The following is a 23897-nucleotide window of genomic DNA, read 5'->3' as shown; positions in this document are numbered from 1 at the left end:
TTTGGCAACTTTACTTTTTTTTTTATTGTAGGGTGAATAAATGTGAAAGAAGTTCAAATAAAAGACAATTAAGAGGGTTTGTTTCTTGGCAAATTTAAGGACCTAGCCTATGTAAGTGCTAGATAAGCCGGGTTTATCAGAAAAGCTTAAATCTGAGAAACCAACTACTAACACCTGAAGAAATCAGGACACCAAGCTCTGGAGAAACCAGATTCAGCTTCAGTGAATCCATTGCTAGGAAAAGAGAGGAAAATAGTAGTCTCTCTATTTATCAGCCAATTAAATAGGAATGAACATTTTTTTGCATAATTAATTATGCTTCTGCCTGCCATCAACTAGGCCAGCAGTCCCCCTACACGTGTGTTTCTGGCAGAGGTAGCAGGTCACCTGCAAAGCTTTCCCTGCCAGCTTACTGAAGTGCTCCAGACAGCAGAATGGGCCCTGTCCTGCTGCATCATCTGCCGCTCTCTCTCCTCCTTCTCCTCACAGACACCACCCCTTCCATCTCCTCCTCTCCTTGAGCCCCCTTCATTCCCCTCTCCAGGTAAGACAGCTGACACTCCATTTTGGATTCCTGTCCAAATCTGGAAATCGAAACGTTTCCCTTTTCAAGGATTGAAAGTGAGGGGATGGGGGAGACAGTAATCACAATAAAATGTTTCGAAAAATCAAAACCAAAACCATTAATTTTATTTCCTGAGAGGAATGTGGGAATTTTGGTAAATATTTTTATTATGCTTATGTATGCCTCAGTTTCCCTCTGTGCTTTGCATTGCTATGCTCTGACGATAAAGACAAGAGAGGAGGGGTTTGACTCACTAGCAGCCTGGTTGGAGACTAGAGTCAAACAAACTGGACAAAGTCTACACGCACGTGAATGGAGGATCCAGAAGAGACAATGGAAACCCCAGTGGCTGGGACATTCACACCTAGTGACTTACAGCCCAGAGGAAGGAGGTTCCCCCCACCTCTCTGCCAGGAAGCAGAGCAAATGCCCAGAGCTGGAGATCAAAGGGGAAAGGAGTCATGTGGCTGTGCTGAGAGCTGAGATAGAGGGGCTGTCACCTGGAACTGAGAGACAGCGAGACAAGATGGAATCTACAGCAGCTTTGTTGGGTGGAGCGCTGGGGTTGGCCAGTCTGAAATCTGTCTTAACCTTTGTTTCTCGACGCTAACCTAAAGACTTGCTGATGCTGAACTCCAGCTGAATACTAAGCCCTACTCTGTTTTCAAAAGGCTGCTTGGTGCCACTGCAAATACCTATTGAGCTGCACTGATCCCTGAAGAGGGTCAAAGTCTTTCACCCGGAGCAAATCTCAGGCCTGGTCTACGGTAAAAAATTAGGTTGGTTTAACTACATTGGTCAGGGATGTGAAAAATCCACACCTCTGAGCAGCGCTGTTAAGCCAACCTAAATCCCCTTGTAGACAGTGTAGCGTAGACCTAGCTACTGCCTCTCGGGGAGGTGGGTTACCTACGCCGATGGGAGAATCCTGTAGAGCTGAGCTGCTGTAGCATGTAGATATACCCTCAGCTGGACTCGCTGAGCAGAGCTTAAGGTGTGAACCAGGAGGGCTGGAGCCCAGAGGCTCAGTCTCAGAGGGGGTGAGGCAGTGCACCCTAACCTGAAGGAAGAGTGAGATTACTCGGGGGTCTGGCAAACCAAAGGATTCCTCCAACGGACTGTTTAAAAAATGGGGTGTAGCACTGATCCTGTGGATCCATGACAACCCCACTCCCATATTTCAACCAGCTCTAATTCTTTCCCCACCCCAACCCCACCTCATTGTCTATCTTGCCTACTCAGGCTATGAGCTCTCCAGGGCAGGGACAGTCTTTCTCACTTTATACAGCACCCAGAACAGAGGGGTTTTCAAATTGGTTGGTCCTTAGGCACTTCCCATAAACATAATAATTAACAACAGAGTGGCAGGGAAATAAGCTGGGATTTCTAGAGATCAAGCATGATTTTCTATCAAGGGGCTGCTCCTCTAGTCTGCACCTGCAGGCTCAGGTAGCAGAAAAATATCAGCTTCTGATATGTCATGCTGTCTGGACATACGTGATTCAATCAGACAGTCTCATCACTACCTAAGACATCCTGTCTTCAGGGCCAAGTATTACATGAATCTCTGTCATTGTGCAGAAGGGCAGTCACAGCAAGTCCAGCAGGGTTCTCTACCTTTGTTTACATTTACATTGATAAAGTGACTTCAAATTAAAAGGTCTGAGCTGCAAAGTTCAGGTCTGGAACCACACACCCCGATAAATCCTGAGTATCCACATCTGGGGTTTGGTTCAGGCCCATCTCTAATACAAACATTTCCAAAAGGCTCAGATTACACTGCTGGGAAACAGACATGCAAAGCCAGTGACTCAGAAATACAGCTCAAAGCCAAGTCAGCACTGACTGCAAATAATTCCTGACTAAACACTTCATATACAATCACAATGTCCAGGCCTAATTTCATCTTGGTTCCCCCAATTCCCCTACAGTTACAAACAGATCAAAGAATCTCGTTCCCTTCCTCTCCTGAACTGCTGTGCACTGTAAAACAGCAGCAGTGTTCACGCCAGAGATGGCTGCATTTCAATGGTTGGAGAAAGTGATTCCTGCATAGATACAGGTTGCAAAGTACTTCAGGATCTGTGACAAAGTTCCTCCTCTACCTTGGTGGGTCTTGCGCTTATTGGCGGATTTGCTCGCCTTGGAGCTTCACGGCAGCCCTTAGTTTGGCTGTTTTTGTGAACCCAGAGTCCAGGACAACTCCTCCTGTGTCTGACCAGGAGTTGGGAGGTTTGGGGGGAACCCGGGCCCGCCCTCTACTCCGGGTTCCAGCCCAGGGCCCTGTGGAATGCAGCTGTCTAGAGTGCCTCCTGGAACAGCTGTGCGACAGCTACAACTCCCTGGGCTACTTCCCCATGGCCTCCTCCCAACAGAGGTAGAGGAGGCCTGGGATTATTTTAAATCAAAGCTGCAGAAGCTATCGGAAGCCTGCATCCCAAGTAAGGGGAAAAAATTCATAGGCAGGAGTTGTAGACCAAGCTGGATGAGCAAGCATCTCAGAGAGGTGATTAAGAAAAAGCAGAAAGCATATAGGGAGTGGAAGAAGGGAGGGATCAGCAAGGAAAGCTACCTTATTGAGGTCAGAACATGTAGGGATAAAGTAAGACAGGCTAAAAGTCAAGTAGAGTTGGACCTTGCAAAGGGAATTAAAACCAATAGTAAAAGGTTCTACAGTCATATAAATAAGAAGAAAACAAAGAAAGAAGAAGTGGGACCGCTAAACACTGAGGATGGAGTGGAGGTCAAGGATAATCTAGGCATGGCCCAATATCTAAACAAATACTTTGCCTCAGTCTTTAATAAGACTAAAGAGGATCTTAGGGATAATGGTAACATGACAAATGGGAATGAGGATATGGAGGTAGACATTACCATATTTGAGGTAGAAGTGAAACTCAAACAGCTTAATGGGACTAAATCGGGGGGCCCAGATAATCTTCATCCAAGAATATTAAAGGAATTGGCACAGGAAATTGCAAGCCCATTAGCAAGAATTTTTAATGAATCTGTAAACTCAGGGGTTGTACCGTATGATTGGAGAATTGATAACATAGTTCCTATTTTTAAGAAAGGGAAAAAAAGTGATCCGGGTAATTATAGACCTGTTAGTTTGACATCTGTAGTATGCAAGGTCTTGGAAAAAATTTTGAAGGAGAAGGTAGTTAAGGACATTGAAGTCAATGGTAAATGGGACAAAATACAACATGGTTTTACAAAAGGTAGATCATGCCAAACCAACCTGATCTCCTTTTTTGAGAAAGTAACAGATTTTTTAGACAAAGGAAACGCAGTGGATCTAATTTACCTAGATTTTAGTAAGGCATTTGATACTGTGTCACATGGGGAATTATTAGTTAAATTGGATAAGATGGGGATCAATAGGAAAATTGAAAGGAATTAAGGAATTGGTTAAAGGGGAGACTACAACGGGTCCTACTGAAAGGTGAACTGTCAGGCTGGAGGGAGGTTACTAGTGGAGTTCCTCAAGGATCAGTTTTGGGACCAATCTTTTTATTACTGACCTTGGCACAAAAAGTGGGAGTGTGCTAATAAAGTCTGCGGATGATACAAAGCTGGGAGGTATTGCCAATTTAGAGAAGGATAGGGATACCCTACAGGAGGATCTGGATGACCTTGTAAACTGGAGTAATAATAATAGGATGAAATTTAATAGTGAGAAGTGTAAGGTCATGCATTTAGGGATTAATAACAAGAATTTTAGTTATAAGCTAGGGACGCATCACTTAGAAGTAACGGAGGAGGAAAAGGACCTTGGAGTATTGGTTGATCATAGGATGACTATGAGCCACCAATGTGATATGGCCGTGAAAAAAGCTAATGCGGTCTTGGGATGCATCAGGAGAGGTATTTCCAGTAGGGATAAGGAGGTTTTAGTACCGTTATACAAGGCACTGGTGAGACCTCACCTGGAATACTGTGTGCAGTTCTGGTCTCCCATGTTTAAGAAGGATGAATTCAAACTGGAACAGGTACAGAGAAGGGCTACTAGGATGATCCGAGGAATGGAAAACCTGTCTTATGAAAGGAGACTCAGGGAGCTTGGCTTGTTTAGCCTAACTAAAAGAAGGTTGAAGGGAGATAGGATTGCTCTCTATAAATATATCAGAGGGAGAGGAATTATTTAAGCTCAGTACCGATGTGAACACAAGAACAAATGGATATAAACTGGCCACTAGGAAATTTAGACTAGAAATTAGACGAAGGTTTTTAACCATCAGAGGAGTGAAGTTTTGGAATAGCCTTCCGAGGGAAGCGGTGGGGGCAAAAGATCTATCTGGCTTTAAGATTAAACTCGATAAGTTTATGGAGGAGATGGTATGATGGGATAACTTGGTTTTGGTAATTAAATATTCATGGTAAATAGGCCCAATGGCCTGTGATGGGCTATTAGATGGGGTGAGATCCGAGTTACCCAGGAAAGAATTTTCTGTAGTATCTAGCTGATGAATCTTGCCCATATGCTCAGGGTTTAGCTGATCGCCATATTTGGGGTCGGGAAGGAATTTTCCTCCAGGGCAGATTGGAAGAGGTCCTGCAGGTTTTTCGCCTTCCTCTGTAGCATGGGGCACGGGTCACTTGCTGGAGGATTCTCTGCTCCTTGAAGTCTTTAAACTACGATTTGAGGACTTCAATAGCACAGATATAGATGTGAGGTTTTTTTTGTAGGAGTGGTGGGTGAAATTCTGTGGCCTGCGTTGTGCAGGAGGTCAGACTAGATGATCATAATGGTCACTTCTGACCTAAATATCTATGAATCCTCACCATAGGACCTTCCTCCTGGTGTCTGATAATGCTTGTACACCTCAGTCCTCCAACAGTCCGCATACTCACTCTCAGCTCCTAATGCCTCTTGCTCCCAGCTCCTCACACGCACACCACAAACTGAAGTGAGCTCCTTTTTAAAACCCAGGTGCCCTGATTAGCCTGCCTTTATTGATTCTAGCAGCTTCTTGATTGGCTGCAGGTGTTCTAATCAGCCTGTCTGTCTTAATTGTCTCCAGAAGGTTCCTGATTGTTCAAAAAACCTTGCCTGTTCCCTTACCCAGGGAAAAGGGACCTACTTAGCCTGGAGCTAATATATCTGCCTTCTACTAGTCGCCTGTAGTCATCTGGCCCGACACTGTCACAGATCCTTATTATAATAGCATATAGTGGTCTGTTTTCCAGTATCTCTAACCCCGGTTGTTCAAAAATCATTTAACATTTTTATTAATGACTTGAGAAGGGGACTGGACTAGAAGACCTCTTGAGGTCCGTTCCAGTCCTACTATTCTCTGTTCTATTAAAATATAAAATCATCACTGATCAAGTTTGCAGATGACACAAAGATAGGGGCAGTGGTAAATAATGAGGACAGGTCACTGATTCAGAGTGATCTAGATCACTTAGTAAACTGGGCACAAGAAAAAAAATATGCATTTTAATATGGCTAAATGTATACATCTGGGAACAAAGAACATAGGCCTTTCTTACAGGCTGGGGGACTATAACCTGGGAAGCAGTGACTCTGACAAAGATTTGGGAGTCGTAGGGGATAATCAGCTGAACATGCGTTCCCAGTGTGATGCTGTGGCCAAAAGAGCTAATGCGATCCTGGGATGCACAAACAGGGGAATCTTGAGTAAGAGTAGGGAGGTTATTTTACCTCTGTATTTGACACTGGTGCAATCACTGCTGGAATACTGTGTCCAGTTCTGGTACCCACAATTCAAGAAGTATAATGATAAATTGGAGAGGGTTCAGAGAAGAGCCATGAGAATGATTAAAGGATTAGAAAACCTGTCTTATAGTGATAGATCAAGGAGCTCAATCTATTACTCTTAAGAAAGAGAAGGTTAAGGGGTGACTTGATTATAGTCTATAAGTACCTACATGGGGAACAAATATTTAATTGTGGGCTCTTCAATCTAGCAGAGAAAGGTGTAACATGAACCAATGGCTGGAAGTTGAAGCTAGAGAAATTCAGACTGGAAATAAATCAAACGTTTTTAATGGTGAGAGTAATTAATCATTGGAACAATTTACCAAGGTCATGATGGATTCTCCATCACTGACAATTTTTAAATCAAGATTGGATGTTTTTCTAAAAGATCTGATCTAGGAATTATTGTGGGGAAGTTTTATGGCCTGTGTGATACAGAAGGTCAGACTATCACAGTGGTCCCTTCTGGCCTTAGAATCTATAAACCTATGACTCAGGCCACAAAAATCATGATATTTTAAAAATTTCGTTCATTGAATTTGCCTTTTGGTTTTTGAGCCTTCAGGGTCACATATTCAAGCTATTCTCCACAACCAGGAGCAAATTGACCTTTTTTCCCTAAATGAAAGGTGAAATGCCTCCCTAAGTCACCTGACTCCAGTGGGTGGGACTTTATAGAAACACCAGATGAAAAGAGGTTTGCCATAAAAGTTGTGAGAGTTGGCAACACTGGTTTGAAAGTACACCAATATATTGTGACATCACTGTATTGCACAACATAACCAAGTTCTTCTGACACAGTGACACGTATTGGGGCTGATTCTCTATTGACCTGCACAGTGTATAGTCATTTACACTACTGCCAAATGGGTGTAAAATGCTACCAGATCAGAATAGCAGCATTTTATACCCAGTCTGGACTACTGAAAATGACACAAGTGTGGGGCAAGGCACACTCAGGCCCCTTGGTGCTTTTTGCTTTACATGTTTGGGTTCTGATGTTCCCTCCTCTCTGCGTGCCCTGTGTCAAAGATCATACCTGAGTCCTCTGCAGGTACTGATGCTTGCCGCTGAATCACTGTGTCCGTGAACATCCCCGTGATAAAAACAGTGATCCTGCAGCAGAGAAAGCAGAAGTCAAAAGCCAATCAGCACCATTCTGGGGACACTTAGGGTAGAAGAGAAGTCACTAACAAGGTACAGATCCTGGAAAGAGAGATCTGTTACAGAGCTTCTTCCAGGCAAAAACAAGCCTTTCCCGCCTCATTTATTACCCACGCGTGATTTTCAGATCTTTCAAGAAACACAAGTGCTCCCAGCTGCCACCTGAAAAGCACAAGGTGTGGGAGGTAATATCTTTTATTGGACCAACTTCTGTTGGTGAGAGAGACAAGCTTTTGAGCTATACAGCGCTCTTCTTCAGGTGACCTTGGGTAAGCCTGAAAGCTTGTCTCTCTCACCAACAGAAGTTGGTCCAATAAAAGATATTACCTCACCCACTCTGTCTAAAAACCTGGGACCAAGACGGCTACAACAACACTGCACACCTGAACAGCAGGCAGTTCCACACCATACATGAGCAGTATACTGCAGTGACATGGGCAGCCTTACATTCATGGGCAGATTGGAGGCTTGACTGGATCAGCACAATACACAGCACAGCACTGCTCCTGACTGCCATGGTGCCTGAGCACAGAACATGTAATCAGCACTAATACACATACACACACACACACACACACTCACACAGAAGACTGAGGAAGTAACCTGACCAAAGTCACAGGGTGGGATTAGAAATCAGACGCTCTGAACTCCCAGCTGTAAGAGCTGGCTGGCTGGAGGGGAAAAGACTATCAAGGGGCAGGAGTGTTGTCCCCCAGTGTAGGCAAGGGCCAGGAAGAAAAAGCATCCGGGTACAGTGTGGGCATTATCCCCACAGAAGGCCGGGGGAGAGTTGAGAGGCAGGGGAGGGAATCCAGGAACAGAGCATGCTGGGGCATGGTGCGGGACACACAGGAGCGTCCAAGCAACCTCGCAGGTATCGTCCCCCACAGTAGGCCAGGCCAGGCGAGGGAGGGAGCATGGGAGCATCCAAGAAACAGCGCAGGTGTTGTCCCTCACAGCAGGCAGAGGTGGGGGATGGGGTGCAGGAGCTTCCCCTACAGAACTACAGAGGTTCCTCTCTACCTGCTGTTCCATAGGGCAGGTTTGCAGCTACAGCAGGCATGGGGGGTAGGACAGTGAGGCATGGGGTGGGAGGAGCCCTGGCCTTGCCACTCTGGGCATTTGCAGAGCTGCTGAAGGAAGGGAATTCATTCAAATTAGCTGTTCTCCATACACCGGCCCCCTATCTGCACTGAGCAGCAGCTGCTAGAATGGGCGTGTCCGCTGTGCACCGCAAAATTTAGCTGAAGTCTGGAGGGCCCATAGGGGCTATACTACCTCCCAGTTGCCCTGGTCATGGGGAGCTGTAAGCCAGCTCTGCAGGTCGAGGACTAGACCCTCCCAACAATCTCCTTTGCTGGAGCTAAATCATTGACGGCACTTCCCAGCGAAGGGCTGGCGTTGCGGCCCATCATGAAAAGCCCAGGTGGCCTGCTGAGCTGTGTGCCAGGGTTTGCCCAATACAGTTAGAGTTTACAGAGCTCTTTGGAAACATTATCTAAAACCATTAGCCCAGAACACCAGCAGGGCAGGAAAGAATAATTAGCCGACACCAGTCAAACCTCACGCTCCTGAAGGGTGCTCTGACCGCTCACCACTAATCTCTGTGGCACCACTTCTATAATGGGAAGCCAACTCATGTACTGAAAAGGAAGCATTGCCTAGTGGTGAGAGGTTACGGTGGGGTGTCAGAAGAACTGGGTTCTGCTCCTGGCTCTATCAAGACAGCTGGGACTTGTGCAATTGTGTGCTCTCTGAGCCTTTGTTTCCCTAGCTGTGACATGGGGTTGACAATATTATTGCTTTCTCTCAGGGAATGTGAGGCATTCCTTGGTGCTTTGAGATCTTTGCCAGAGAAGGGCAAAGTAATGTTATGGTCTAACTCAGCCAGAAGCTACTGGACCCAATACAGGAGTCCCTGGGTGAGGTTCTCTGACCGGTGTTATCTGATCCAGTCTGACCTGTAAGGGTCCCTTCCAGCCTTAAGGTCTATGGCTCTATGAAAGACCCAATGCCAAATGGCCTGCTCGTGGGGAGGAAGGTGGGTCAATCAGCATCCAGCAGCCTTCAGCCCCTGTCCTACAGACAACATCAGCATCTGCAGCCTTCAGCAAGGACTCGTTGTGGCCTTGCCCCCCAATGAGCACAGCGTTGTACAGAACGCGGAGGGCAGGCAGGCACACGGGAGGCAGTAGGATGACTGCCAACTGGATTGATCTTACGTGTTCACAGGTGTATGAAGGAGAAGAAGGTGAGTGCCCATTTCCCAAACATGTCATGGATCATATGAGCAGCTCAGTCCACCTCTGTTCACAGAGCCCCAGCCTGTCATCCAGCGGTAAAGAGGAAGCGCTTACCACAAGGATCTGAGCCTCCTCAGCTCCATACCTAACCAATAGCACCTCAGGCACCCACAGCATAGCACCGAGCACCAAGGAAATGTGAAGCACCAAACAAGATGTCTTGCTTTGCTGTGAAAAGGACTGGGGGAGACACCACAGGTTCTAGTGAATTTGTTTTGAGAGTCCAAAGCCTCAGCGCAATCCCCCAGCCCCAGTACGTCTCCTCTAAGAAACATGCACCAGATCATACAGCACAGCCCTTGGATTCATACCTGAGTGTCTGGCCTCTCAGTGACCTCGGTGCCATTTTCTGAGTAATAGGTTTCAGTGTAGTGCTCCCCAATCAGTCCCCTGAAAAAAAGAGACAGACAGAAGCAGTGAGGACTCACAGCGCCACCTGCAGCTCCGAGTGACAGAGAACCACATGGTGCAGGAGGAACCAGCATTACCCTGTACCCCTCTGGCCAAATCCTGCTTGTCTGACTCACAGCAGTGGGTGCCACTGAAGTCAGTAGTGTGACACTGCTCCCAGTGCCAATATGCAATTGAGAAAAGCAAGCTGGAACTGGCACCGCATCACTGCTTGAACTCCCACCAGAAAATCCCATCAATGGTTCCTCATCTTCACACTTCTGATGCATCCTATATAGAGGGAGGGGGAGGCAGGGTCCTGCACAACCTCCATAGGAGAAGCTGTTATTGCCTCTGTTGCGTGTAGGGTGACCAGATTGCAAAAATAAAATATTGGGACACATGTGCGGGGAGGGGGGCAGCCACAGGCTCACAGTCTCCACCGGAGCCATGGGGGAGGCGGGAGCACAGTCCTAGGAAGCCGCAGGTTGTGGGGCGCGTGGCCCCAGCTCCGGCCCCCACAGCCGCGTGTCAGTCAGGGGCACATAGCCCCAGCTCCAGCCCCCACTGCAAGGGTGGGGGTCTCAGAGGTGGGGCAGGGAGCTGGGGACGTGGGAAGAGGTTCGGGGTGCTGACTCCGGAAGGGAGTTTGGGGACTATATAGAGGTGCGGGGGGGGGGTGCAGGTTCCAGGTGTGGCTTACCTCAGGCGGATCCCCGAAAGTGGCGACAATTGCCTCTGGGTCCTAGCCAGAGGCACAGCCAGGCGGCAGTGCACACTGCCTCACCTCCAGGAGCCACCCCCACAGCTCCCATTGGCCGCGGTTCCTGGGCAATGGAAGCTGCGGAGCAGGCTCATGGCGGGGGCAGCACGCAGAGGCCCCCTGGCCGTCCCTGTGCCTAGGACCCAGAGGGAACTGTCGCCACTTCCAGGGAGCTGCCCGGATCCAGGTAGGGAGCCTGCCAGCCCTACGCCAACCGGACACCTGGCAACTTTACAATATTGGGTACAATATCGGGACAAATGACATCCCGACCGATGTACGATTGGGACGCAGGACAAAGAGTTAAATATCAGGACGTCTGGTCACCCTAGATGCGGTCATGGAACAGTAGCTGCCATTGACGTTCTGTCTGCTGAATGGTTTGTAAACAGGTGCCTGACTCTTTGCCCTGCAGCCAGCGCTTGGGGTGGGTTCACGGTCACCCAGACCATCACCATCATTTACTCCACAACAGGCTGCAAAAAGACAAAGTCTTTCAAATGGAGTAAGAAGGACAGGGCCAGTAGGTGGGCTGGGACTGGTTTCTCCTGCCTAAATGCTGGCGGGGCAGCCAGATGGGGACAGATCCATGGGTCACAAAATTTTGTTCCCCTGCCATCAGTCTGCCAACTTGTACATGCAGGTCCCTTGTAATGAGCTCCACAGCGTACAGTAACAGTAGCGGGAGATTGACCCTTTCCTCCTTAAGAGTGGGGGTCAAGAGATAAATGGGTCCAGTAGCATAGTATCCCAGCGGAGGCAGCAGGGCAACTGCCAATCACACCTCATACAGAGCTCAAAGCAGTGAGTAATAGTGTCTCCTCCTAAATTCGATGGACTGAGAAGATGGTATTTGATGCTAAATAAGAGTTAGACCATTGTGAGGGGGACAGAATAAAAACGTAGGCAGGCAAGGGGCTTGGGTCTGAGGTTGAATAAGAGCTGGGTTTAGGTTCATATCTGATGGTTCTGTGTAAGAAACAAAAAATAAGCCGCTTCTTGTTTTCAATCTGAACCTAAGCCATTGCAGGGGCCAGTTTCAATCCAGGGATCCAAGTCCCTCTGAAATTCAAAAAGGTTCAGCTAAAGGTCCAAGCTGTTGGCTCTCCTCCAGCTTTATGCCCTGCAATGTTCCATGCGCAATCCACACAAAGTGGCCTGGGGAGGAAGCTAACCTAATGGCCCAGGGCTTTCACTAGGGAACCCTGCAAGCCACACTAGACACTGCACACTTACCTGTTCTTTTCCAGACGGAGAACATAGTCCCTCCCTTCTGCACGGATGCTGTAATGAACGTGGTCCGGATACGTGTTCTGCATGAGGTAAAACAACAACAGAAACTTGTCATCATTGGGCTAAAGAGGTATGAAGTAGAAGATTTCTATCCTGTGTGCTGCGCAGACCTCCCAGGACAGTCACATGGGACCTCAGACTCACCTACCTGAGCCCACTCAATGTTCCTCTAGTTATGTGTGGATTTTGTTGAAATATTCTATTGGCATATCTCTGCCCTGTTTTCAAAGGCGTTGTGCGTCTGCAGCTCCCACTGATTCAGGGTTTGTGTGAGGGCCCAGCACCTCTGGAAACCTGGATGCACGTGCTCGCTGCCAATGTACCCATTATAGACATAGCACAAGTGGAAACCAACAGCCAACTATACCAGCACAGAAATAATCTCAGTTTGCAAAACCCAGTATGCCTTGGATTAAAGAACACTACAGATGAGTACAATGAGATTAAACTAAGACTCAGTGTTCACATCTGGCACAAAGCCACAAGTTGTTGCACAAGGAACTAAAATCTTACTGCTCATCAAAATGCCTTTTTTGGCATTTAATTCATCATTTACTCAAAATCAAGAACGAGAGAGTCCCCTGATAACTCACCCCCTGACTCACTAATGCTTCCCCTAGTAAAGTCTTCCTTCTCTTTGACTGATTATGCGCACAGCCTCATTATGTGAGAATCAACTTCTCTTTCTGTGTGCTCTCAAAAGTAGATGGTCAGGAAATCATACTGAAGACACTTGGCCTGAAGAAATAAACTCTGCTTCCAGAGTCATTCTTTATTCCTACAAGCTCCTGCAGTGCACAAGACACAGCACCTTTTCACCTAGTAAAACAGATCATTGCCATTAAGTTTCTGGATAGCCCCCCAACTCCCATGTGTGCATAAGCGTGGGTGGTTGCAGTAAAAGGGATAATAAACAGGCAGCTAGGTCAACTACATAAGTGCACATACTGGACCACATTTCTTGGGGAGCCCACTTGAGATGCAAACAAGCTGGAAAGCAGCCAAATCTGGCCAACTGAGAAGTCCTCAGCAATGGTGTGCCAGACTGCTGGGCCACACCCTCACCTGACCTGGGTTCAGGGAGCACAGCAGGGCACAGGGGAGGGGTTATGGCCAGAGTGTGCCGTGCTCCAGCAATCCCCAGCTGGCCTACAGGACCAGGCGGTGGAGTTTACAGCAGCCCCACAAGTGAGAGGACATGTATCTAGGAGTTAAACCAAGGGACTGGGAGTTGAAACCAGGAGTCAGGATGCCTGGGTTCTTTTCCTGCCTGTACCAATAACTTGCTGTATGACCTTGGACAAGTCACTACAGCTCACTGACTCAGTTTCCCCATGTGTAAAATGGGGACAACCCCACCTACCAGTGACAAGAATCGTGAGTAAATTGCTTTGAGATCCTCAGCTAAACAGTAATGCTAATGAATAATTACACCCTTGGTAGTGTGGAGGCCTCCCTCTCCGGTTAATGGCAGCTGACCAGGCGACCGAGCATCTCATGGCAGAGTCGCTGGCTAAGGCTCTTCCCGGATGGAAGCCACGGCTGGCAGAAGTGGTGAGGTGAACTCCTGGGGCACCACAAGGCAAACTCAGCAGCTCTGATTTGCTGGGGTTTGCTCTCAGTTGGGGAGTTTGACCTCTCTAGTGGGGGTGATGGTATAAATTACCACATAACAGTCTGGAATTCCCCCCAGGAAAGCATTGGGGAACTGCAATCAGATAGGGGCTGGGGTTATAGGGAAAGTATTTCTGTGCCACAGTCAGAACCAGCTGGGACAGGAAGCATGATTCTCCTTGTGAGTCAACTGCTCTAATTCCATTGCTTTGCGTTTTTGCTTTGGGCTCATTCTGGGAATGAAAAATCCATTTCTGGTTAAAAAAAAAAAAAAGAGCCCCTTTGCCTGCTGAGCAAAATGCAGCCAGGGTCGATCTTCCCCCTCAAGTGGGTACCGGCTGCAGCCCTGGGAAGTGAGGGGCTCTTCAGCAAAGTGCTGAAGACTTGAGAGATGCTGTCAGCTAAACAAACATGATGCCTAAGCTGGAGACAAAGAAACTGTCCACGGGGCTTGGTGATAAATTTTTCTTAGATGAACGTTACTGTCTCTTTTAGTGTTCGCCAACAAAATGATGTTTTGTTATTGTTGGCAACTTAGGAGACAGAAACCAATCCTTGAGAAATGCAGATCTGCAGAAAAGCCACCGAAGGCGCTAGAAGAGAACTCTGACTGCAAGTTGGATGGGAAAGGTAGAGCAGTGATCAACTTTCTGAGAAACCACAAGAAATGCAAAGCCATTTAAAAGGCCTGATAAAGCTTCCCCCAAGCTCCTACTTCCAGAGGGCTTTTCGAGTGTTTAAAATGCAGAAGGTCTGACTCAGAACAGTGGGAGACTGAGCCTGGACTCTGGTTAAACTCCTGCTCACTCCAGTGCCTGCTGAGTGAGTCAGGGCAGGGCCATGGCTGCAGGATTTGGCCTGAGGTGCAGAAAGAGCAGTTCTGGACAGGCAAAAAACTGGGACAGGCAGGCTCAGGCACTGGGGGCTGGACTCTTGGAAATACTTCTCATCCCAGTGGGTCAGCAGGAACTCCAGGAGATATACCAGTGTCAGCAAGAGGGGAATAACAGCCCAACAGCTACCTGGGCCTTCAGTGCTTTGGGAAAATGTAATGTGCAACAGCAGGTCAGGGTGCACTGGGAGAGGAGGCAAGGGAAAGGGGAGGTTTACACCATCTTTCTGCCCCCATTATCTGGGGGCCATACCAGCCCTGGCACAAATTAAAGCAGTCTCAGGAGCACCCTCATTTGTGCTGGAGAAGAGCAGCCAACATCATTCGCATGCATGCACCTTAACCCTGCCCCCACCTCCTCTGCCCTAGAGTGCCCCAGCTCATCATCCCCTACACAAAGGATCCTCAGCTGCTACCTGAAACTTGCTGCTGTGGGGTTTTGTTTTTTTTTTTTGCAGTGTAGATGTAGCCATAGAGAATCCCCTGCAAGCCACCCCATCTCTTAAAATGAGGGGATCCAGCTCAGGTGCCCCTGCTGACCACAGCTGTAGCAATGTGGCCTGGGAAGAGAGGTGACCCCTAAAGCAAGTGTTCTTTGGGGAGGAGATTCCACCTTTAAGGCAGAAAGAACAGAGCATGTTGATGGCAGGCTGCTTTTTTAAGGTATCAGGTTTGCAATATTAGAAACAGTCCTGGGGAAATGGCTGAGAGGACAGCATGAGCCAGCTTCACCATTCGTAACCTGGCCATCCTAAACATGTGCAGATAGACCACCCACCCTTGCACCGCTACATCCCATCATGCACTGCAGTCTCTCGTTGTATGCATGTCTTACAGATATCTAACAGATGGATGTACTATTACATGTGATCTCTTCCCTTTGGTACGAACACTGACAGAAAGAAAGGAGGAAAGTTGTTCAATGTGCACAGCACAGATGGGATCTCTAAATAGCCTGGAGAATGTTTATTTCACAGACAACTTTAGGTTTCTGGAGCAAAGAAAACAGATGCCTTTGGGAAGAATTTTTGAAGCTATTTTATCTGAAAGGGTTTGAATCACAAGTGAACATGCTGTACCAAGAATTTACTAGGCAATTTATATCTCAAAATTGACATGATACCTAGGCCTTCTGAGGTGCTAATGTTTGTGCTTTTAAGATATGATTTCTGGTGCTTTCTGAATTTTAAAGACTAAAATGCAGTCCAGAAACTGCCATTAGGTTATGATCACAAATTCAGCCTTGCTGACTCCAAACATTCAAAAATCATGAGTCAAACCCCAACAAAGATAAGATTGGCTTGAAAATCAAGAGATTTTTTTCAAAATAATAAAATGTGGATTCTTTTGTATTTGGCTTCTTTTTTCTGAGCATTTTGGGTTCATGTTTTCTTGCTTGTCTCCACAACCACAAGAACTAGTATCTGACATTTTTTACAAAATGAAAACTGAAATTCTCCCACATTCACATAACTCCAGGTGCTGAGGCTTTAAGAAAACACCAAGTAGCAAGACTTGTGCTCAATCGTGAGAGATGGCAACACTGCAGAATGATCTAACATCCTTTCTGCTTCCTTTTCGTCACTTCTTCCCTTTATCCCATCAACCGGGCTCGGGTCATCATGTAAGCATCCACCATCTTTGTCTGTCTGTGGTCCACCTGCTTACCATCTTCTTTGATGTGATCCATCCATCACTTCCTCAGGGTCTCTTTCCTACCATGCTATCTTCACCAAGTCCCCTTCATTCACCCTCTGCACATATCTGAACTGGCGAAGTCCCGTTTCCTGGATTTTGTCAGCCACATCACGGACTTGGACTTACATCCTAAAACTTTCCTTTTGACATCTTTTTCTTTGTGTAACTCCTCTTCTGGCACGAAGACATCTCATCTCGAACACCTGTAGGCATTGAACTTGGCCTCTCTGTTTTGGCCATGTTTCTGCACCATATAGCATTACAGGGCACACCACTGTTCTCCACAGTTCAGTCTCAGTGGCAGACGTTTGTTATACATAGCCCTTGAGATGTTATTCCACACTTTTCTAACACTCCCCAGTCTGGACTGGGACTCACATTCAAGCTCACCATTTTCCATAACCCAGCTGCCAAAGTACTTGAACTGGTCGGTCTGGTTTAGTTCCACTCCATTAAGCTCTATGTCAAGTTTCCCTGTGGCTCCTCTACTGACCCATGCCCTCAGTCTTAGTCAAGCTCCTTTTCATCAGATGCCAGCTTAGTTGATCATAGCACTGGTTATTATTTTCTCCAAGTCTTCTTTTGAGGAGGCCCTTATTGCTATGTCATCTGCATACAGCAGCTTCTCCCCTTTTCCGACTGACATCTTCCTGCTGATGCAGTCCATCAAAATGATGAAGAGCAGCGAGTTGAGGGCCGACCCCGGGTGCATTCCAACTTCTACATCAAAGGGACTTGTTGTTCCACAATATGTTCGGATCTCCGTTTTCCATCCACTTTATCATAGGCCTTTTCTAGGTCCATAAGAAGCTATCCTGCTGGTGCTTGAGCTGCTTCTCCATCCCTTGCCAAATTACAAACATAGCATCCCTGCACCTCGTCCTTTCCTAAAGCCACACTGTGCTTGGTCAATGAGGGGTTCCAGCATTTTTCTAATTCTAGCATCCAAGATACATTCCTGTATCTTCATCCCACGTGACTACAGCTTTGTCCCTCGATAGTTCCAAATTCCTGGAAGCTTCCCTTCCTATATATTGGTACCAGGACAGACATGCACCAGTCTTTTCTTGTCATACGGCTTCAACCACTTTGATCCATTTCATGCCGCTCTTGCCCAAGACTTTCACCAGGTCTGCTGTCACTTCATCAGGTCCCTCTGCCTTATTGGTCTTTGTCTCCTGGACTGAATTTCCACTTCCTCCTCTTATGTCAAGCTCAGGTACCGCATTAGGATCACATGTTGACAACACCACAAAGGGTTTGCTTCATTTAAGTGACTCTCAAAGTATTGTTTCCACCTCTCCTTCACTTGTTTGGGTGTTACTAACAGTCTCCTCTGATCACCATTCACAAATGATGTCACATTACCATCCTCCTTTCTTTGGGGCCCATTTTTTCAATGCTGCAGAACTTTCTGCCAGCCAGCTGTGGGTCGTTTACAAGCTCAGCATGCAAATTGTCTAGGGCACTCTCTTTGCCCTTCTTCATTGCCCACTTGGCAGACCACTTTGCTTCTTTGTATTTGCTTTCATTTACACTTGATGGGTTCATTTCTTTTCTTTGTGCACCATTTTCTTGTTTCAAATTGCTACTTGCACTTTGTTGGTCCACCCCCACTCCTCTCCTTTGGTTTTCTCCATCTGCATCATCCACAAACCTCTTCCACTGCGGCAATCTACATTCTTTGGAAGTGGTTCCACGCCTCTTCAGCTGATGCCAAATTTGTTTCCTGACACAGATTTCATTCTACCATTAGAGATTCTAATTTTGACCTCAAACACAACCAGAGGCTGCTTTGATTGGTCGCTCAAGAGTGCCATCATTTATGATAAAAAGAAAAGGAGGACTTGTGGCACCTTAGAGACTAACAAATTTATTTGAGCATAAGCTTTCGTGAGCTACAGCTCACTTCATCAGATGCATTCATTTTCCACTGAATGCATCTGATGAAGTGAGCTGTAGCTCACGAAAGCTTATGCTCAAATAAATTTGTTAGTCTCTAAGGTGCTACAAGTCCTTTTCTTTTTGCAGATACAGACTAACACGGCTGCTACTCTGAAACCTATCATTTATGATGGAGATGATGCAGAAAGCTCACACTAGCTGGTGTCATTCATCCCATAAGGGTGTCACATTAAAGGAACTAAGACTCCGAGTCTGGATCTTTGCGGACTGTGCACTCAAGGTGCCTGCCAGACAGATCAAGAGGGAGAGAATTCCTTTCTCTGAACCAGTGTGCATCTCCTGCAGCATTCTCTATTGATTTCAGTATATGTTCGGAAGGGAGGGATGGCCCAGTGGATAGGGTGCCAATGTGGGACTCTGGAGGCCTGAGTTCAATGCCTGGCTTTGTCACACCCTTCCTGTGTCACACTAGGCAAGTCACTTCACTTCCAAGGGGCTGTGAGGTTAAATGCATTAAAGATTATGAAGTGCTCAGATATAATGCTGATTGGGGCCATAGACAGCAACAGTATGTGAGTGTTGTGATCCTGTTTTCTCTGTTCTGCAGCTTTCCATGTGTCTGTCTGTTTACAGAGGCAGCTGCAGTTCTGCAAGGCAGCACTGAGGTAGCCTATTCCACAATGTACATTCTCTCATATTTAGTTATTTTTGCTTAATCTAAAACAAAAGTCAGTCTCCGACTGCTCAGTGTCTGGGAAAGCTGGAACTGTGCATGGCTAATCTGGGGGTTGGCACCAGGCCCTCGTTTAACCGCCTCTGAGTCTGGGGTTGTTGGAGCTGGGCTTGTAGGTCCCCTGATATTTCAGAGGCGACAGATACTTACGAGTTGAGCAGAAAGGTCTCTTTTCCCAGGAGCTGCAGGCACTCTGCGAGGTGTCACCCTTTCATATTGGACCACATGTGTGAGTTTCTCCGATGGGCTGGCAAAAACTCCTGTAAAGACATTCAAAGGGTCAGGGCTTTTTGCAGAGTTCCCTAGAGGAGTACAGTGCTGCATGATGTTACAGGGTGGTAGAGCAGCTGTGCTCAATAACCCCATTAAGGCTTGTTCCTAATCCCAGAGAGGGGGACGGAGCAAGGCTAGCTTCGTAGCTCCCTGCCCCTCCGTATTGCCCTCACTGCTCATTGTTGGCCGATGTTTTGCTGCTTCCTCATAGTATGCACAAAGCATGCAACATCCACCACGAGCCCAAGGCACTAGCAGGCAGCAGTGAAATGCGAAAGATGGACTAGCAGCTCTCCCGTCCTGCATTCTGCAGTCTTTGGCCACCAAGCCCTTACCAGATGGTGTCCCCAAGTGAATAAGGACAGGCCAAGCTCTACAAAAGAGAATGAAAATCTTAAACTGAGTGAAAAAATATGTGGAGGCTCCAAGACTACACACAATTATAATAATATTTGTAAAAGTAGGTCTTGCAAGGTAACATCTGAAAACTCATAATTTGCTAATCAACACTGTCCTGATAAAATGTGTGTGACAACATTAAAAAGTCGTAAGATTCCATTGTGTAGTGATTTTAATACATGCTCCAAATCGAGGTTGGCAAGCAGGTCTTTCTCAAACAGAGGAATGGGTGCTCTGCTTAATTTGCATTTAAGCCATAAATAGAGTCATCAAGCAGGAAGGAAAATGAAGGATGCTCAAACAGGTGAGGAAGAGTAGCAGAGCACATCCTTTCCTGTAGCTTCTCTGTCTCCTGAATCTCAGCTGGAAATGTTTCCCAAGGATGGGGGCTGACACTATAAAAATGAGGGACAAATACCTCAAGGTCCCCTCCTCCTTTCTCTATCCATTGATTCACTGCACAAGAAGGGACAAAGGTAGCAGCCATTAACCAGAAGAAGGGGTTCTGGCCTAAGAAGTTTGGCCAGTAAGATGATTGAGAGCATGTGGTGAGAAAAACTTTGCTAGTTGTGTTTTATCTTTTCTTGTAACCATTTCTGATTTTTATGCCTCATTACTTCTACCCACTTAAAATCTCTCTCTTGGTAGTTAATAAACTTTTTTTATTGTTTTATCTAATCCAGTGTGTTTAAACTGAAGTTTAAACTCCAGTTGAGATAACAAGATGTGTGCATATTATTTCTATTAATAAAATGATGGACTTTATATGAATTTGTATTGTCCAGGAGAGGGCTGGGCAGTACAGGACATACATTTCTGGGGGAAAATCTAGGACTGAAGGTATGTTGGGGTCACCCTGCAGTATAACTGAGGTGTGGCTGGCTGGCTGCAGCACACACACAGTCATAGCTGGAGGCTGTTTGTGAACAGGTCAGACTGGAGGCTACAGCAGCAAAGCAGTGTCAAGGGCACCCCAGGTTAGAGGACAGGGTTGACACAGCTACTCATTAGTCTGTACTCTGGGTATGTCACAAGGTGATTACAGCATCACCTCAGGTTTCATTTTATTTTGTTAAGATTTATTTTGTTATTTTGCTAGCTTCTTGACTGCAAAGCAAAGCTTGAAAATGCGACACCCAAATGTTCAGAAAGCAGAAGGCAAATACACAGGACCCCAAATGTATTATTTTAAAAATCTCATGATTTCTGGGGCCTGACTCATGATTTTTTAATGCTTGAGGTTGGCAATACTTTGTTGTGGATTTTGTAGGATGTTTTGCATTTACGCTGAATCAGGCTCCCTGATTCACCAAGAAAGGAAATGTCTGTGGAGGAGTCAGCAAGCCACCCACTACTTCTATAGTGCTGCACAGTTCATAACCCATAGTGTTGGCCAAAGTTCGCACCCTACACTAGAAGGAAAGTTGAGCATCTTCCCTCTTCCCCCAGTCCCCACAAAGCCATTTTGCAAACAATTTAACCAAGGGACTGCACAAGATAACATCTGGCAGAATTGAGTGTAGAACTCAGGATTTTAACATGACACAGCCAAGACTTCAGCCACACTGCCTTTCAGAATAAAGGTGCCAGAGCTATGTGCTTGGCTAGCTAACAACTGAGCCAACTGCTAAGATCACACTGCTCTACGATCACCAGGAATCCTAGCCACCAAGAATCTACTGCTGCCTGGTCAGAAGTCGTATAACCTCCCTCTAGTGGCTCCTCCATATAGAGGATAACAAACTGTTACCAGCTGCTACTTTAGCTCAAGTAGTAGAGATGTGGCTGGCGATCTGAAAGTCCAGGCTTCCAGGCCTACTGCTCGTCCCCGGGGACAGCATAGTCCACAGAACTGACTGCACATGATGCAATTTATTTTTCCAGTTTTCTTCTGTATAAATTGGTTTGTTTGATTCACACAGTGAGAAAAAGGCCTTAGAAGCAGGCTTTAGAGTTAGAAACCATTCTAATCTGTCAGTTCTGGTGCAACACTCTAGACCCTGGCATGCACTCGATGGCCACTGTTCACACATTTCAGCAGCGTCACCCATGCTGGCAGGTTTGACGGCTGTATGAAGCCGACAGTCCCCATGTCCTCTAGCCATGTTAGTTAGTTACCTTGCTGGAGCACTGGGATCCCCACAGGATGATGAAGAGCAAAGGGAGAGCAGACCACATCGTTCTGCTGGTGCTAAGCAAGCCTCCCCCACAGTGCATTTCGTGCCTGACCTGGAACCAAAGCTACTCTTCTCACTACCCCTGCCCATTTGTGAGTTACAATCTCACTGCCAGTGCGGGCTCGGTTCTGGCTGTCATGACGTAGCTACTTTCTCTAAAGCAGCAGCTCATCTGGGCTGGATCAGATGGGTACATGAGAGCCATCCGCTGGCAGCACTCTCTGGTCAAACCACAACAGCAGCCTGTAGATGGTACCTAGATATCCCAGCCTGGCTATCTGCATGAATGACTGGCTGACCCAGAAGACTGGCTGGGCCGACAGATATAAACTCAATCCACTCACGAAATCATAAGAACTGCCCCTTACCGCATGTACTGCCACGGCAGCTGGGAGAGCAGACTAAGAGTCCTAAAGTTAAACAGCTGCGAGGCTGGATGTTCTCTGCAAAGGGCCCACTTGCCCTAGGAAACTGTGGAAAGTCAGACATGCCTGAGACCATGTGGCTGCTCGCACTTGGCCTGTTCAGAACGCTTGAGACGCATGCATTACAGAAGATGCGCACACTGCGGCTTGGAGGCAGGTCTGTACTGCAATCCCCTTTTTACAGAGCGGGTACTGAGGCACTTGCACAAAGCTGCCCAGCAAATCAGAGGCAGAATTACAATTAGCACTCAGGAACTCTTACCTCTCATCCTCCATGCTCATGCCTCTAGAACAGACCAGAACCAAAGCATCACGCACGACGCTGCTGCTATGCCACCGGGAACTAGGGCTGCACTTTGACATAGACACAAACTCCTTCAGCATGGGCCAGGCTTGAATTGATTTGTTCAGCCCTTGTACCATGTGGGCCATGGCTGGTGGTCTTGGGTACACAGCAAATGCCTCACTATGCCTGCTGCACACTGAGCTCAGCCACCTTAATAATCCCATTTCACCCAGCCCAGTCAATGCAGGCCTATCAGAAATGGGGCTGGATGAGAGCTACATGGCTGAGGCACAGCTGAGCTAATACCTGACAGTTGGAAGAAGCAACCAGAAGAAATAAGCTATTGCTTGTTGGAGCCTGCCCTTTGTCTCCCAGACTCCTGGGTGCTTCTAGAAGTCAAGGGAACAACACTAACCCAAAAAGACTTTATCTGTCTGCAGCTGGCTAGGAGGTTGTTTTCAATAGCTGAAGTTGAATCTAGACAGATTCAGACTGGAAATGAGGTATAAATTCATCACTGAGGGTAACTGATCACTGGAACAACTTACCAAGGTTGTGAGGGATTCTCCATCACTGGCCATTTTAAAATCAAGATTGGATTTTTTTTAAAGATATATTCTAGTTCAAAAGGAATTATTTGGGGGCAGTTCTCTGGCCTGTGTTATACATACAAGAAGTCAGACTAGATCAGTGGGTTTCAATCTGTGGTCCACAGACCCTGGGGGGAAGTGTGGGGAGGACAGACTATGTCTGAAATTTTTAGGGGTCTGCAGATGAAAAAAGGCTGAAAACCACTGGACTAGATGATCACAGTGGTTCCTTGAAACCTAGGAATTTACTTTCAGGTTCAAGCACTTGCTTCAGGGATCCAGGCCTCTGTTCCCTTGAGGTTGGGTCATTGTGAGGAGCCATATGGAAACTCCAGCTAATGATGAATGCAGCAGCTTGCTTTCTGAGGCCTGCTCTTCACACAAAGCTGCACTAGTTTACCTAATGGGGTGGTTCTAAATGGAACTAGTTAAGGCAGTTGAAAACCCCTGTGTGGGCAATTTAGCAAATTGCAGCAAGTTCACAGATGACACTAACCTGGGGGGAGAGGTAGATATGCTGGAGGGTAGGGATAGGGTCCAGAGAGACCTAGACAAATCGGAGGATTGGGCCAAAAGAAATCTGATGAGGTTCAACAAAGACAAGTGCAGAGTCTTGCACTTAGGAAGGAAGAATCCCGTGCACCGCTACAAGCTGGGGACCGACTAGCTAAGCAGCAGTTCTGCAGAAAAGGACCTGGGGAT

At 46.9% G+C, this 23897-nt stretch overlaps 1 protein-coding gene across 3 annotated transcripts in view; it reads right to left on the bottom strand.

The window, feature by feature from the left end:
* Positions 1-23897, bottom strand: part of ADAM8 (ADAM metallopeptidase domain 8) — a 98429-nt gene that overhangs the window by 71482 nt on the left and 3050 nt on the right. For all 3 annotated transcript variants that reach the window (XM_043551785.1, XM_037904937.2, XM_037904938.2), the window contains exons 2-5: positions 19196-19305; positions 12147-12223; positions 10069-10147; positions 7330-7406 (exon numbers count right to left, since the gene is read on the bottom strand). In XM_043551785.1, the coding sequence (XP_043407720.1) occupies positions 7330-7406; positions 10069-10147; positions 12147-12223; positions 19196-19305 (343 nt within the window). The remainder of the gene's footprint in view (positions 1-7329; positions 7407-10068; positions 10148-12146; positions 12224-19195; positions 19306-23897) is intronic.

Source organism: Chelonia mydas, chromosome 7 (assembly GCF_015237465.2).
Source record: "Chelonia mydas isolate rCheMyd1 chromosome 7, rCheMyd1.pri.v2, whole genome shotgun sequence".
NCBI lineage: Eukaryota > Metazoa > Chordata > Testudines > Cheloniidae > Chelonia > Chelonia mydas.
This window is presented reverse-complemented; position numbering and strand designations above follow the sequence as displayed.